At 42.4% G+C, this 17334-nt stretch overlaps 1 protein-coding gene across 2 annotated transcripts in view; it reads right to left on the bottom strand.

The window, feature by feature from the left end:
• LOC130597670 (ubiquinol-cytochrome-c reductase complex assembly factor 1) overlaps positions 1 to 12324 on the bottom strand; it is a 38720-nt gene extending 26396 nt beyond the window's left edge. The window contains exons 1-5 of one of the 2 annotated variants that reach the window (XM_057406403.1): positions 12238 to 12324; positions 9282 to 9386; positions 7443 to 7547; positions 5909 to 6028; positions 2683 to 2755 (exon numbers count right to left, since the gene is read on the bottom strand). In XM_057406403.1, the coding sequence (XP_057262386.1) occupies positions 2683 to 2755; positions 5909 to 6028; positions 7443 to 7547; positions 9282 to 9386; positions 12238 to 12315 (481 nt within the window). In that variant the 5' untranslated portion in view covers positions 12316 to 12324. The remainder of the gene's footprint in view (positions 1 to 2682; positions 2756 to 5908; positions 6029 to 7442; positions 7548 to 9281; positions 9387 to 12237) is intronic. The other variant, XM_057406404.1, reaches the window with a different exon arrangement.
• Positions 12325 to 17334: the final 5010 nt, after the last annotated feature.

The following is a 17334-nucleotide window of genomic DNA, read 5'->3' as shown; positions in this document are numbered from 1 at the left end:
TGCCAAGACGTCTCTAACTAGGGCAAGAGTACACAATGCTTTCATTATTCAAACCATTTCATTAAATGAAGGTTCCAGAGGCAAGATTCAGAGTAAAGCACTTAGTTCAATAGAGGTTTCTGAAGTAGAAGTTGCCATGTATCAGTCTCCCACCACAGAAATCACTTTTCAGTGGAAAGCAAAGTTCACACCTCTACTACTGAAAGTTTTTAAAGCCCTATTCAGTATCCAGGAGGGAAGAATTTTTTCTTCCAACTTCTATTTTTATAATTCATTTTTTAGCCTCTATATTTAGACTGTCTACAGTGTAAATTTAAAGGTGGGATGGCTCTTTTAAAGCACGAAGCTTTTTAGAAGGAATGTAATTATAAAATCTGGGGGGTTGGAACACCTTATTCTGGGAAACTAACTGGGGAAAAAGAGCCATCCTACAATGAAACAGAAAGCTATTTCTTCCAAAATACAGTTAGATACAGAAAAAAATATCTGATGATAAAGCTACCTATGAAATGACTATAACTATTATCAGCTGGGGAATAAATCTGTGCACAGAACACATCCTGTTCACATGTCTGCATACAGTAAGAGACATGAATGCTCAGGATTGTGAGGACATACCTCTTCCTCCAGCCATATTCTGACCTTAAAATTCATCAGGTAAGGGATACAAAACTTGTACGTGGACTTTCTTTCATGACAGATCATCTTTGTCACTACCACAATTTTAAGAAGGACGCAATGGGTTAATATCTCCACTTCCTGTAAAAAAACAGCTCAGGTGCACTATGTCAGTGTTCCCCTGTGCACAGCAGAGAGCAAAGTGCCTGTAAGGCACCTGATGGGCTAAAGGAGACAGAGGAATTCAGAGCCCTGGAGGTAAACTCCAGCCCTCTCAAGCTGCTTGGTAGCCCTGCTAGGAGCCATATGAAAGGCCATGCTCCCCTCACCACTTTATGCCACAGCTGTTGTCCACCAGACCCTTCCATGTGTCGCTTACATTCACTAACACACTGAAAGAATAACTTAGTACAAAACTGGGCCATTTTCTTTCAGTTCACCGGAGGACATAATTGTCCAGTCCAGAAAATAGGTAGAGGAAGATGGAGAAGTGAACATTTTCTCTTTGGCCACTACTTTGACTCAGCTGCTCATGGAACCACAATCTAAAGCTTCTATATTGACAAAATCAATTCATCACATAATCTGTGTTTTTAGGGGAATTATTTTTTGTACATGGATCACATGCCTGTTGAATTTTAGAGCTCACCTCCTAGACAACTGCAGCTCTAACTACACAGAACTAACAGAAACTTCTTATATCTGTTTTCCTCTGAAAGCAATGATTTCTTTGGAATCACAACCACAGACACTGTGTGTGTTCTTAGAACACCAACACACTGTCAATCTCAGCAAAACAAGTGATGTTGTTCCTTGCCTAACAACAGCCTCAAGCCAATGCAAACCTATGCTCTCCTCAGTGTAAATTCAGAGATGGACTGGCTACAATTTGTACTACAGAGCAAAAATACAAGTAGTTCTGGAGAAAATGGTGAAACTTGAAGGAAAGGCTGCCTGCTGTTTGTGATACATGGAAAGTGAGGGGAAGCTCTGGGAATTTTCTCTTTAAAACAGTATGGCAATATTAAGAATACAACTGAAGTTATTTCACCAGTCTTGAGCCTGAAAATCTGTGCCAGGATGTTTTCACAGATATTTTTTGAAATTCCTTTATATTTTAATCTAGGGCAACATTTATACCTCTTTGCACTATCTCTTAAGCAGAGATAGTGAAACACCAGTTAAAAATAGCAAAGCCTCTATTTGAGAGGCAAATATGACAAATAGAAGAGAACTTATCTGAGAAAGCCTGGGAGGGCACACAGCTGGGAAATGAGATTCTCCTTTTTTGATCACTAATGATGACTCCTGCTGCTCACAGAGCTCCCTCACTCCTGCAACCACTGAAACCACATCACAGTTTTGGAAAACCTTCTGAAAACCATTGGAAAATCTTGCAGCAGCAAGCACTCACCGAGTAGTCCATCCATCAAATCCATGCCTATATACTTAAAGGAGGGACTTGTGTTTCTTCCAGTCATACTCTCTATACAGTCAAGAAATGTGTCTTGGTTTAATGCTGTCATGATCAGTAAAACATAGAAAGTCTCTTAAGTTCCAGGCAAACCTGCCCCATCCATAATAGAGACAGGTAAGACACTGTGATCTAACTATCATAAATAAAGTTGTGCATCAGGATAGGAATGATTTCACACCTGCATCTGAGTTATACTGGACCTTCTCGCAACTGGTCATGGGACAGGGTAGGACACAGAGTTCATATGACCCCAGTAAAAAAGAAAGAGATACTTGGATTCGTAGTTTATCCCACCCCGGTAAGAAAAGAGGCAAGACCCTTCAAGGTCTAGGATATTCTGGGTTTTACCTATCCCACCCTTGCTCTTGTTCTCCATTGCAGCAGGCAAAAATGTAACAATCCCAGAGTCTGCCCTTGAACCTTTGACAGTTCAGAGCTCAAGGTGATGCTGTAGTACCCTTAGCTTCTAGTTGACCATGCACTGTTACGGGCTGACAAGTCTTTTTTGCTGTCGTATTGATTGATAGAAATGTCTATAATGAATTTTAATCAGAAGTTCTCTAAATTCCAGCAAGCCCACTACTTACTGTTAAAAAATTCCTCATAGTCAGTTTTCTCCACACAGCATGTGTACATGCGCAAAGCTGCCACCTTAATCTTCTAAAGAGAAAGAAAAAACAATACTTCAAGTATTCATCATGAACACTACTGGGTTTGTTAAATACATAAACTAGCATTTGCTGAAAAGCTTTCTCCTGAGAATCACAGTCACTTGAGGTTTTCAGGAGCACATTAAACTATGGTATCAGCCAGAAATGACACAAACAGAATCAAACTTGCCTTAAAGCAAAACCAAATTCTTGACAGGCTTCTTTAATACCCTTCAAATCTAGTATAATGTAACAGAATCAGCAAATGGTTTGGGTCGGAAAGGACCTTAAGATCATCTAGTTCCAACCCCTTCCATGGGCAGGAACACCTCACACTAGACCATGCCACCCAAGGCTCTGTCCAGCCTGGCCTTGAACACTGCCAGTGATGGAGCACTTAATCACTTCTCTGGGCAGCCTATTCCAGTGCCTCAGCCCCCTCACAGTAAAGAACTTCTTCCTTATAGCTAACCTAAATCTCCCCTGTTTCAGTTTAAACCCATCACCCCTTTGTCCTGTCGCTACAGTCCTTGATGAAGAGTCCCTCTCCAGCATCCTTGTAACCCCCTTTAGATACTAGAAGCTGCTATGAGGTCTCCACGCAGCTTCTCTGTTCCAGGCTGAACAGCCCCAACTTTCTCAGCCTGTCTTCTATCATTACAGAAAAATAAATCCAATGTCTTTCCTTACAGAGACTCCAAATCATAATTCCTGGTTTCCTCCAACAACCTTAACTGACGTATAACACTCAGAGTTTTGTGTAATTTAAGTTTTAAATCTTAAAGAAGTTAACATACCAGACATGTCCTAAAAACATCTTTTTTTTTTCCTATGAAAATGAAAATTGACCAACTAAGCTTCGCAAGTAACCAAGGAATTCCAAGTGATGAACGACATGAGGTATAGCCAGGTGCTCTGGCACTTCTAATTTTGTTCTTGGCCTACCACTGCACCACAAACACTTCCAGAGCATCATCTATAACCAAGATACACATTCTGAAGCTTCAAAGAGCACAATAACTGACAGCAAGGATCTTAATAGCTGTCCCTCATTCCTGGGTTGGTTGTTTTCTTCTCAGGGCATGACGTCCACAAGGGCTCACCTCAGTGCTCACTGTACTACAGGGATGAGCACTCTTGCCTACCAAATGGCAGTTCAAATTACAAAGGTAATTCCTTGTGTCCCCGTCAACCAAAAGAAAAATAAGGAAGTTTCTACTGGTCTCCTGATGTGGCAACAGAGGACTCATTATTTTTCTTATTCAATAATCTCAGGTTTCTGTCACAAATCAAGTCTACATCTAAACTTCTTGCAGTAAAAATAATTCACACTGCTTGCTGGAGTTCTGAAGGATTCCTTTATAAAGGAAATGCTGTCTGGCCTGGGAGTAGAGATCTCCCCAGTGAAAGCCACTGCCCCAGACCAGGCATTACTAGACATTAAAAACATATTGTAAAGAACAGTCCCTGCAATGCAGCCCTTAAGTAAAGGGGGTAATACTGGAGAAACTGGTGAAATTTAATCATGGAAGCTTTAGGGTGTAGAATAGGTGTGGGGGAAGGGAGAAAATGGAAAAAAAAGCAGAGAAATATTAAGAAACTTCCCTAAGATCTTATAGAGAGCACTGGCAGGGCCAAAAATGAACTCACGTCTCTTGGGCCCTAACCACAAAATAACTCCCTCCAAATCCAAGCTCCCCAGCCAAAAGCAGGCAGTAAAGAGTAGCAATTAAGGAGAACTCTGAATCAACACTTCGAGCTAACAAGAAACTTTATTACAACAGTATGTATGCAAGCACACGGGAGAGAAACTGCTCTCTCATGAGGTTTAGCATCACCTGATTAAAAGCAAATCCCTAAACCCCTTAAATGTCAGTTATCTTTATATTTTCTTTGTAAGGAGTGAGATGCAATCAGCATCTCAGCATTTCAGAGGTCCACTCTGTCTTGCAGATACTGAAAGCACCTTACAGGTTTTAATTCCTGCACAGTTAGGGTCAGCCTTTCTTTCAGTCTTCTTCTCTCACTCCTTTATACTGTGCCTTAGTTCAGAGCCAAGAAATAATGAATTTCAACTCCTGTCTTTCCCTTTTGCATAAGGAACTCAAGGTGTCTCTTGCAGAACTCGTAAGTTTAGTCAATGTTAAGAACTGCCTTATGAAAGGACTATTTAAAGACCATGAAAGAGAAGGACCTATGTGTAAGTGCCCCAGTCAGCTACTACTGACCAGTGACTCGAACAGCAATGAGAACATAGCTCACTACTGTTTGTCTGGGAGACCCTCCTGTCACAGAAATACGGGTACTGAAAGAGTATCTGAGAAGGGCAACAAAAATCAAAACATGAAAGAGTCTCAGGAACAGAAACAAGTTAGACTAAGTTTCCTTAGTTTAAAGACACTATGGAATATACAAGTCTATAAAATCATCAGTGGAAGGGAAATGTGAACATACACTCCAAGGGAAGAGTAATCACTATGATCTTCAAGTACAAAATTAAAAGGCACCAACTGATAGCTACTGTACCTCTTCCCTTGGTGGGGACTCAAGCTGTGGAACTCCCTAACACTGAATGCTATGGGTGCTATAAACTTACAAGAGTTCGAAGTGCATCTGGACAAGTAGATAGATAGATAGATAGATAGATAGATAGATAGATAGATAGATAGATAGATATTAAAGAAAAATGCCCAGTTTCATGCAGAAAGTCCTGAAAGACAACTGCTGTGGGCTGGAGGAGCACATGAGACAAGTATCGCAATATGCTTTTCCTGAAATTAAATTATTTCTAGGTTAACTCCAGTTGGTCACTATTACAGAGAAGATGATGGCCTCTCTGAGTGTTTAACTTCAACAGCAAGGCTGTCATTGTGTTCTCTGGTACAAAATGAAGTGATAAATATGTGAAGAAATTCAAGAAGGTGTTAGATACTAGAAACCAAATACAATATTCCTACTTAAGTTAATGATGGCAATGCATACATCAAGGCAGGTTCAAGCTATGGATTATTATTCCTCACATCACAAAAAAAGAATTTACACAGGTAACAATTAGAAGAACTGCTCTATTAAGTATTGCTCCTATCATTAAGAAAAAAGTGGGGGCATTTTTGTTTGCTTTTTAGAACTCTGAAAGCATCAAACAACCAAAAGAATTATTAACTGAATACTTTACCCATCTGCTATACTTCAGTGGTCCCGTGAAACCCAATGCTTCTATTATCCTGGTGAAAGTGCCCACTTTCTCTTCAGATGTCTGCACAGAATCTTTTGCAGAAAGATGCTGTAAAAGCAAAATATCACATATTTCAGTCTTAGCAATTAAACCCGAGAAATCAGTTTAGTCAGAAAAGTTACAAGTTTAATAGAGAATTTTAGGGGCTTTGCTTCCTTTCTTTGTTCAACAAAACAAACAGATATTTAGGTCTTCTCTGAAAAATATTACACTGTTTCTCCTATGTGATATTCTTCTGTTTATGAATGCAAACACTGCACAACTCTTTTGACAAAAGCATCCCACTGGAAGCTCAGACTCAAATAATACAGAAACCTGCTTTCCAAAATATGGCTCCCATTCTAGATTCCCTTTTCGAAGAAATGCCATGATTCTTTTTTCATTATTCTGCAAGTCTGACTAGACTCCCTTCATGTCATTCCTGGCTTGTTAGACCTTGTTAGACCACCTTGTCATCCATTACTCTCCCGGATCTGCTCTGCAAATGATGGTTGTGCAGGTACAAGAAGGGGGGCACAAGCAGGCAGGAGTTCTTTCCTTCCATACATCTCCTTGCTTTCCTTCATTTTGTCTATCCATATCAAAATAACTATTTAAAACTATTTCTCAGTATTTACCTCTAACTCTACAACAGCAAAATACCCCATCAGGCACGCAGCATACTGGGAGTGTGATTTCTATGCAAGCTTTACCCATCCATCCCTAACTTTCTTTTTTCCTCCTGTCCTCTCATTTCTCGGCATTCCATTTTGCCATTTCCCTCACACTGAGTTAACAAGAGCAGGATCAGGATATTTACTAGTTGAAAGACACCAACTCCCTTGGATTAAGTACTAAACTGATCTTATGGAGATGATTCATGCTCCAGAAAACTTCTGTTCCAAGACAAAAGACAATAAATGTAAGACACGCAGAGACCACGAATTAACAAAACTGTACATATGAACAGTAAATAAATTATTACATAATAATTAATTAGTAGTAGTAGATCGTATGATGATTTTCAATGTTTAGCAGACAGCAAAACTGTGCATCACACATTATTCCCAAGCAAAAGAAGCAGGAAACATTTTGTCACTTCACGTATGGGGCAGCTTTTGTGTCTCCCTTTTTAAAGAAAGGCACATCTGCCCCCACCTCAATAACTCCTCTCCTTAACTTAGTTTTTTTCTCATTGCAAAGAAGCCCTCAGGCTTCTTTGAATGAATGAAGACTCATTGGAATCTTCACCCCAGATAACCCAACTGTAACTGCATCTCACTGTGCTAGCACTTCATTTTCTGGAGAGGAACAGAAAGCACTTCTCAAATGACTGGATCCATTGCTCACACTACACTAAAACATTTTATATAAAAGTTGAAACATCTCATACATGACTTGAAAAGTGTTTTGTAGCAGTATCTGTGAAACCCCTAGCACAATGACAATAGCACAGACAACAAAAACCTCAAACTCTTCTAACCTTATGTGTACTGGAGAATGATCTGCTTTGCTGTGTAATGGCTCCATTGGCTTGATTCAATCCACCACAGGATTCAGATAGTGGGAACTGGCCAGGCCTGTGTCTCTAGCAAAATGATCAATGAAAACAGAAAAAAAAAAAAACAAAGAAAAAAGAGGAAGAGACCATTGACACAACTTTACACCAATTACCCTCAGTTCCTTTGGTTTGTTTCTAAGGGAATTACAGCTTAGTCTAATCCTGAAAATATTAAAAAAATCCACAAATTTCTTATCATAACTGTTGCAAACAAAATGGTTCTCCATGATTAATGCTCCACAACACACATTTTGTAAGGTTTGTAAATGTACTGATGGAATTGATTGGAGAACACTCCATACTGATGGAATCGACTAGAGAACACCTGTCAGCCCCTTTAAGGCACCCCCTTATTTTCCATGTGCCTTAGCATAGTTTCCAGGAGGAACTGCTCCATGATTTTACCAGGCATTGAGGTAAGACTGGCCGTTCTGTAGTTCCCTTTTAAAAATGGGGGCTATACTTCTCCCTTTCCAGTCAGCATGAACTTCACCAGACTGCCACAACTTCTCAAATATGATGGATAATGGCTTGGCCATTTCATCTGCCAGTTTCCTCAGGACCTGTGGATGCATCCCATCAGGTCCTATGGGCTTGTGCATCTTCTTAGATGGTCTCATACCTGATCTTCATATAATTTGTATCTTAGAGCTACCGCACAAAACTATCAAGTAGGAGTGAATGGGATCTCTAGGTAAGAAGCTGCACACTGAATAGAACACTTATCATAGCCTCCCAGCACAGCCAGATTAACAGCAAAACTTGTTATCAATAAATTCAGACAAAGTAAATATACTGGTTTCATCAGAGCAGTCATCCCAGAAGTCTACTGAATCTACTGGTAGCTCAGAGTGAGGCCAACTTTATCAATGAACTTCACAGCTGCTCATTTCCCTCCCCATTCCCCACACCTTATGCTACTTGATATGGAACTGGTGCTTTAACAGTATGGTGTGTCACAAAATCACAGCCAATTTTCCCAGGATTGGAAGTCTTATCTGAGAAAAGACATCCAAGCCACAAAGCTCACAGGCAAGCTTCTAATTCTGTAAGTCATGGCTCTATGATACAAGTTGTAATACACATGAAGATAAAAAAAGGCTTAATCTCTCATTTCATTGTATGCAAGAAGGAAACACCAACTGTACACCATCATTTGTTCAGAGAGCCTGCATCTACTCCCATTTCCTACACAGTTCTCCCCTCATTATTAACTGCTCTTACAAGATGTTCTAGTTAATTTTATATGGGTAGACACAATCTAACACCATGCATCCTGTTATGCAACTGGAAGCAAAACTGCAAAGCTGTACTTCCCACTGACAGCACTACTTAATGCTGTGCTGTGCCAGGTAAATACACCATCAGCACTAAAAAGTCCAACACTGCTGTATAGTGGAGATGTTCTATTAAATAAAGTGCTGGAAATTACATGCCATCATGACTAGCTTGTAACAGCTGCTTTGGAAAAATGACCTACATTTGGAGTTCCACATTTAATCTACCCACAACAGACCATTTTGATCCATTAAAAGACTGGAATGATGACAACTGTTTATTGAAGAGTGGGAGCTCACACTCTTAGCACCAGAAAGCTTTTAAGTTGCCTTGATACTTTGGCAATACACAGACAGTGAAGACATCACTTTTGGAAGCCTCTTTATTTTAAAAAAAACAACAAACAACAAAATCATGAGGTTTTTTACTGATTTAAACTTATCCCATTTTTTTTACATACTTTAACATACTCTGATATCCTACCTGGAAAGTACTGTAGAGCATCTGTCTACACTGGCCTTGGACTGTGGCTGCCTGCAGTAATCCGCTGCATGCTGCTGTCCATTGAGTTACTCCCGTCTGGCAGCTCTGCAACAGAGATCGGCAATGAAGAAAAGGACCCTAACACCCAGAAAACATTGAACTGTCCTTCTGCTTCCACAACTTTTATTCATTTATACCACAATCCTCAGATGAAACTCCCAACTTGTGCTTGAAAGCAGCATAAATTTTGGTTTTAAAAGAATCTTGCCTGCAGTACAAGCACACAACCCAAGTTTGATGGCAAAGCCAGAGCAGTCAAAAGAAAAGGTGGGCTGTCTACATCATAACACTACACCACAAGTTTTATTATACAGAATAAATTCAAATGCTTAAGTAGAATTCTTCAATTGACTGAGTGGTCTATAAAACCCCCTAATCTAACTCTTAGCTTTTATGCATCTTTGTCTTACTTTTCTCAGGCACAGCTAAGAATTTCAGTATTTCAAAAGCATATATTGTCCCAATAAATGTCAGTGAAGATAATAATTTTCTGCAATGAAAATGTCAGATCATATGGAAAAGAGGCAGGGTTTTCTTTGACTTCACTGTCTTTGCACCTTTCATTTTGTGCAGTATTCAAGTTAGTATGATTTTGCCTCCATCATACATATTCTACATTAACACTGGAAATAATGTATACATTATCAGAATGGATATGCTTCTTTCTACTAAAAACAGCTTCATTTTCAATTTGCCACAAAGATGATTAAAGAGACTGAAGCATCCAACATAAAGCTTAGCTTTGAGAAGACTCCAGTGAAATCTCATTAATTTGTATAAATACTCAAACTCTTCTTACTGGTGCCCAGTGAAAGGATAACTATGAGACTAGCAGATGTGACCAAAGATTAGGAGGAACAGATATAAAGCCAACTTGAGTTCCTGTTTTCTGCTTCCTGTACCTGCAGAGTCACTACTGTCCCTCAGTACTGTCTCCTCAACACCTCGTAGAGGGGCACTTCTAATCCATTCAACAAATTGAATTGGGCTTTTAATAACCGCGAGGGGACAGATGCCCTGCCGTAGCAAATGTGATTAGCTACTACCTTTCCACTTCTACTGTAGCAATACTAAGTTGCTGCTGTTTCTCTCTCCGTAACACTACTACCCAGCAAATGAAATTATGAAAATGATACAATTCATCCAAAAAAGACATTTCAGCTGTGTACCACAAAGTACTTCTTGAGGTAATCCAGGGCTCATATATAACGAGTTTAACAAACACTTAAGTGAGAAAGAAAAGACAGCATTTTTAATAAATAATTGTTACAAGATTCCAAGGCATCTGACAATTTTTTGAAGCTTTTTCTCTGTAATATGAAGGAAAACATGCCTAGGTTGCACTATGTGTTAGAGCTTTAATATGTGGAGTTTATAGCTGTTGAAAAGCACTACTGCAACAAAACTGGACAGAGACATGAAAATATAAAATAAGCATATTCACATTTAAAAGGTGAGGTGTGAGAAACAAGTAATAAAGAAAAGACAACAGCAGAAGGTACTGAGCATAACCTGAACAAGATTACTCAGGAACAGCCCACAGAGTGCAAGCACCTCCTGCAGCCAGCTGCCTTGTCAAGATACAGATGAAACGATATCACTATGGTCGTCTAAATCCTTCTGGCAACCATTAAGAAAGCCCTAGGTTCCAATCAAGCTATTCATCAAGATCTCTTCTTAGGTAAAGAACAGCTTTAATGATAACACTTTAATGATAACGGCAGTAAAAACTAGTGGAGCTGAAATGTTTGGACAATAATCATGACTGTACCATATGCTGCAAGCTCCTGAGGACTTAGTTTGCCAGATGAATGCCAGAAGCAGCTGGAAGAGGAGTTACCCAGGGACAGGTAAGCCTAAGAGGCAAGTCCTTCACCTTCTGCAAGCAGGTTCTCATTGCAAACTGCACGCTGGGGGTACAGCTCTGCAGACAGCTGAACCCACCCGTGCTGCCACAGCTCTACTGCTCCAGCATTTGGAGCATAGTAGACAAGAAAAACGCTGGAGGAGACAATGGTAGACAACAGTGCAAAGACATGAGCGAGAAGAGAGTCAGAACAGAAGAAAGCAGGAAATCCACCTCACTGCATCTGGGTTGCTCTCAGGCAGGTTTGCCCTTAGCTGCCTTCAGGTTGACTGCTCAAAGGACAGGACACAGCATGCCTGTAAAACCCACACCCCCAGACATCAGTTCCAAGACCTTAGTGAATTGATTTCCTAAGTGGGGACTGACTAAACGCCTTTCATCTTCCTGACAGATCTGTACCCACCAAGACAGCCCTGTATTTGTGTCGTGATGGAATATCAGACCCTGGCAGAAACTTCTTTCTAGGCTATATACTTAAAGTGGCACTCAGCTACAAAGACCTGAAAGGCTAACAGAAAGGGCAAAATGCACACAAATGCACTTAGCACAGAAATCATAATCTTTACATTAACCTTGTTACCAAACACCTCTGAAGTCAGAGGGGAATCTCTTAATGGCAATCCACAAGCCACAGGACACACAGGCGACAAGGGAAGTACCAGACTGGAAAAAAAAGCCAAATTCTCAAGCCCCGATGAGGAGTACTAACGCACTTCACGATTCTTATATAAACTCAAACTCTGAAGGACAAGCTGGTCCCCCTATTTCACCACAGAGCTCTGTCGAAGGGCGGGAAGAGCCGCTGGTGCCGTCGCCCCCCCCTCCCCTCCCACTCCCCCCCACACACAGCGGGTGTCCTCACTCCGCCGGACAGCCTCGTCCTTAACGCGCCGGCTGGGTCAGGGCGCGGCGGGACCACGCGGAGCAGCGCCGGGCGCTGCAGGAGCCGTGGCGCTGGGACCTCGCGCAGGGACGCGCCCGCCGCTCATCCTCACGGCGGAAGAGGCGACCCCGGCCGGCAGCACTCACCACGGCCCGCACCAGCGCCGCCATGGAGCCTCCCGCCGCTTCCGCCGGCGCGACCCCTTCCGCCGGCCGGCTGCGCATGCGCGGGGAGGGGCGCGCGGCTGAGGGGAGAGTGGTTGCGCGGAGGGAGGCCGCTCGAGGGAGCTCGGTGTTGGACATGGGTTGGAGCTCGGTTCGGGACCGGGAGCGGTGGCAGAGCCGTGCTGCCCGCCATGGCCAGTCCTCTCCTCAAAGGATAGACCCATGAGAATCTGTGGCGGCAGCAGAGGGCAGCGGTGGTTTACCCTGGCTTTGACCTGGCCATTCTGGTTGCCCCAAGCAGATGGCATCGCTGTGAGCCCGCACGGGTGCCACCGTGCAGATTTCACAGCAGCAGCATAAAGAGAACATGGCAGAGCCCCTCGTGCCGGTGCCCCACAGGCTCTGGAGTCAGCACCCTGCTGCCAGGAGCAACCCCAGCTGCTGCTCTCTATTCCCTGCTCCTTCCTTCTGCTGGCACCTGCTTTCATGAGGCCACAGAATGAACCTGAGCAGCAACGCAGCAGGTTATAAGGAGCTGGCTTGTTTTGCCATGTTGGTCTTAATCTGGATCACATCCATATCACCTCACAAATGTTAGTCCTGGTACGCACAAGGCTGGTGTAGATGTGAGCAAGAGCTGCTGGGGAAGAGAGCAGAACTACTCTGCTGGCTTAAAGGGCTTGGGGAACTATAATATTCTACTTCTCTCTTTCCCAGCATATTTACTGGGATGTCAGCTTCCCAAGAGGGCAGTAGCAGCCACTTTAATGGCCCTGAAACTCCAACAGTAGTCCTTAGAAATCTTTCATGTGTTCTTAAATATCAGGCCTCAGGGGGCCAATGGAATCATCTGCTTGGACTTCTTTTCCACAGGCACCCCTGAACCCTGTGCTTCCAGTCAGCCTTTGCAAGATGTTCTGACTCACCACAGCTATCTGCTGAAATAGGTTTAACTGAAAACCTGATGTGTTTAAGTGAACAAGTTGTTCTGATGTGGGGCTAGATGCCGAGCAACACAGGGAACTGTAGATCTCTGTCAGGGACATGCTACATTTAATTTCGTTCTTGAGCCTGCGGCTGGTTCTAGGGAGGAAAGTTAAAGCTAACTGCTACTTTCTGTTTGGCTAGCTGTCCTCTGTGTATTAGACTCAAAGCAATATTAAATGCCATTGTTAAAAGCAAATCTTTCGTGAGAAGGCGATGGAGAATGATTGCACCTTTCTGGAGCCTTCTCTTTGCCATTAGTGAGTTAAAGTCATTAAAAGTGGTGAAGCTCAAGAACCCTACAGTGTGTATTTGCACAGAGAAAAGACTTCTGTCAGTAGCAGAGGGAGTCTTACGGAGGTGTGCAATAGCCTGTCCACCATAGCGGACACTTTCTAACTCAGAGCTGCATGTATAAGTATGCTGAGTGCCAGTTTCTGACACTCACCTGGGTTTGCGTCACCTAATCCTCCACAGGAGGATTTTGACACCTTTCAGTTGGAGAAAATGACTGTCTTACCTATGACTCCTCCGCCTCCATAGGAGAGGTGTTTCATCCCTCTGATCATGGCCTCCTCTGGCCTCGCTCCAACAGCTCCAGGTCCCTCTTGTGCTGTTGCTCCAGAGCTGGATCAGGGCTGCAGGGGGGTCTCCCCAGAGCACAGCAGAGGGGCAGGATCCCCTCCCTGAGCTGCTGCTCATGCTCTGGGGGTGCAGCCCAGCACACGGGTTCTGGGCTCAAGCACACACTGAAGCTGGGTCATGGGGAGCTTCTTATCAATCAGCACCCAGAAGTCCGTCTTCTCAGGGCTGCTCCATCAAGTCTCTGACCAGCCTGTAGTTGTGCTTGATTGCCCTGTCCCAGGTGCAGGACTTGAACTTCATGAAAGATATGAAGAGAAGCATAGGCCCCTCAATCATAATTGTGATGGCCACCCTCAGTATGAAAAATTCAGATTAAAATCCCTAAATCTTAACCAGGGCAAAACCTGAAGATTGATAGTATTGCACAGAAGTACCCCAGCCTAGGTCACTGGCTGTTCTCCATGGGGAGAGTGGGACAAAGGCTCCGTATTTTGCCCAGCAATTCCATGCTGGTCTCAGAATTGTACCTTTTCAAATCTGTGTATTTATCTACCCTGAAACTTCAGTTTTGAGAAACTGTCATTTTTACATGAAGAAATGGCGTCAAAATGTTCCAGGTGGACTAGGACGCATACATGATTTGCTGTGTTCTAGGCTATGGTAGAGACTGAAACTTGCTTCTGGGTTGTTACATTATTCCTTGATTGGCATAGTTAATTACAGACATCTGCAAATCCTGTAGGTGTGCAGCTAAAAAGATCATCTAGACCATCCTCCACTTCCAGTACTAAACATACTGAGAAACATCTGGTGCATGTTTCCCTGACCTGCACCTAAAAATTTTGGTAAAGGGGGTCCCAGCTTCCATTTGAAGCTTGTTCCAATCTTTCACTGTGAAAGTTTTCTCATTCTTAACATAAAGATGCTAAGTGTGAGTCCCATTCTTCTCCCTTTAATGTCAAGTTCCTAAATGTACTAGAAAGAGCAGAGTATGGCTAATACTTTAAGAAATCAGCCTCAGGCTGTTTGCTGTGAGAAGCATTGTAGAGATGAGGAGAAACTTGGCTGGATGTTCCGGAGATGAGGTTTCCTATCACAGCTCTGCAAGATTTTTCGTATATAACTTTTACCATATTACTTGTTTTTTCACCCGGTTAATGGATATACACATATTTCCTCAGAATAAAAAAGAATTAAACGGTTTTGATTGTTTTGGATTTTTTTAAGTATCCTCTTGTAGTGCCATCAGAAATAAGAAGCACAAATGGGCACATGGAGACTATTTTGTCAAAAATACGAGACACGGTATGGTGAGCCAGCAATCCAGGTCCTGTGTCCCCTCTGCTTATCTCTGCCTTGAGGAATACTTATGTCTTTCAGAGTGAGCAATACAGTACTGAAAAGACAAAGGGCTACACCCAAGAATTTAGCACAGTGAGAACTGCCTGATCTGTCAAACTGGAACCTCCAGGTTAAATCTGTCCTGAATTTTCCACTGTTCAGACTTCAGAGGCAGGCACCTCTATGACCTCCTCTGGTATGTTTTACTTGCCACATTTCCTCCTGATGTTCTGTGCATACCACTCTGCAGTCAGACTTTCTGTGTGTAACTCACCAGGAAACACATTTTCTGTGTATGTTTTTAATCTGTGTATTTTTGACCACTTTCAAAAGACTTCCATTGCACAGAGGTCCTTGGCTGTTGTGCTCCTGAAATTACATATGCATTTAACCTCTCCCAAGCTGGCTCAGTAATCATTACTATACTTCTAGTTCTTTTTTTGACTTAATTAACAAGGAATGGTAGCTACCTTTTAAACAAAGGCATTTACAAGTATTTGATGTTCCTGTCCTTGTAATTTCCTATCTCAATTTTATTTCAGAATTATCACAGAACATGCTTTTCCCATTTTCACACTGAAAAACACACTGATCACTTTTACGCTGGCCTGTGGGTTTATATTTTTAAATGTACCTATGCAGGTTAATCAACCATTTTGAAATACTCTAAATATATAAAACCCCATAACAACTTCTCATATTTTCCTCTTCTCATTCATGAAGAATTAAAATCAACTTGATAAGGCACTTCTTAGCCCAACACCTTCTGGGGAGAGCTCCCTCCTTCTGAGAAACAAACATACTTTAGACTATGGCAAAAGTACAGATCTTTTAACTTCAGTCTTTCCTCTACTCAGTCTAGAATTCCTATCTAAGTGCAGATTGAAAATCATATCAATTTTCCTTCTTAACCACCTGCTCCTGCTTCTGCAAAAGAAAAGTCTAAAGAAATCTCAAAATCGTATGGGGAAACAGGATCTGTCCATGTTACCTGGGACAAGCAGGGCTGGGGCACTCCAGATAACAAGAGGAAAAATAGTCCATATGGGTATTCCAGGACACTCTGGAGATCATGATAAAGAGAAACCCAGTTGAAATGCTCAGCTCAGGTCCAGCAGGTCTTGTTAACTCTGGTTCAGTGCCAATACTACACGACTGCCAGCTGGCTTCTGCAGCTATTTGAGTGTCTTTGCAGCAGACTTTCCTGGTGCTCCAGGTTCTGAAAGGGCCTTGTATGTACCCAGAGAGCCAGTGCAGGTCTCACACTACATCCTGTCTACTGCTCCCTTTTAGGACTTGAAGCATAGATCAGTGATACCAGACCCTTGGAGCCCTGGTACATGTGGATTGTCTTCTTCCAGAAGGATGTCCCTGCACTGCTCTTAACAGAACTCCGAGAACTCCGAGTTCCAGAAATGCAGTGAGGGGCCATCTGACCGCATGGGGAAACTCAAGTTCCGCTGGATTTTTAGCTCTGGCTGGGTGATGAAGGCAAATGGCATTTCTAAGGTTGAACTGGTAGTTTATATATACTTCACTTTCGCAGAATTTTTCTCCTTTGCATACAGAGTGCATTTGGACACTTTGAGATCAAGTCCAGCCTTAGGGTGACGTAACAAGCTGGAAAAGGATTTCTAATGGAGGCTAATTATATTTTTAGCAACCTACAGATGTTTAGTCCTCTCCATAAAACTGAATGCTCAGTTTGAGGTGTCAGTGTGCATACATTTGCTACTGTGGTTCCCCAGGATAAATGCTATTTAAAAATATGAAAATAAGGTAATTTGTCAATACAAGTACAATCTTTACAATGCATGATGGACCTTGACAGATTTGGCAAGTATGGAGATCAATTTCCTGATCTGGAATTCCTTGGCTAGGGGTGAAAAGTGGTCCTTTCTCTAGTCTCCAGGAGGGAGTTATCCCTCTCCTGCACCAGTGCTGCAGGAGTAAAAGCAGACATGAAGCAGAACCAGGCTCCTCAGTGCCACACCTCACTGAGTTTGGTGAAATCTAGCAAGCAAAGCCTGAACTCCGTGACTGAACTGTGCAGGGGAAGCAGAAATAGGACTTGATTACTTTTTCTGAGCTTCTGTATCCTAGTGGCTGCTGCTACTGTTAACTACGATAAACTCCTGTTTGTTCACTTGAGCTTGCCATCAGTGCCCA

This window comes from Pezoporus wallicus, unplaced genomic scaffold (assembly GCF_028554395.1).
Source record: "Pezoporus wallicus isolate ANWC-B61680 ecotype Strahan unplaced genomic scaffold, APGP_CSIRO_Pwel_v1 contig_6783, whole genome shotgun sequence".
Taxonomy (NCBI): Eukaryota; Metazoa; Chordata; class Aves; order Psittaciformes; family Psittacidae; genus Pezoporus; species Pezoporus wallicus.
Note: the sequence above shows the minus strand (reverse complement) of the source record. Positions and strands in the feature narration are given on the sequence as shown.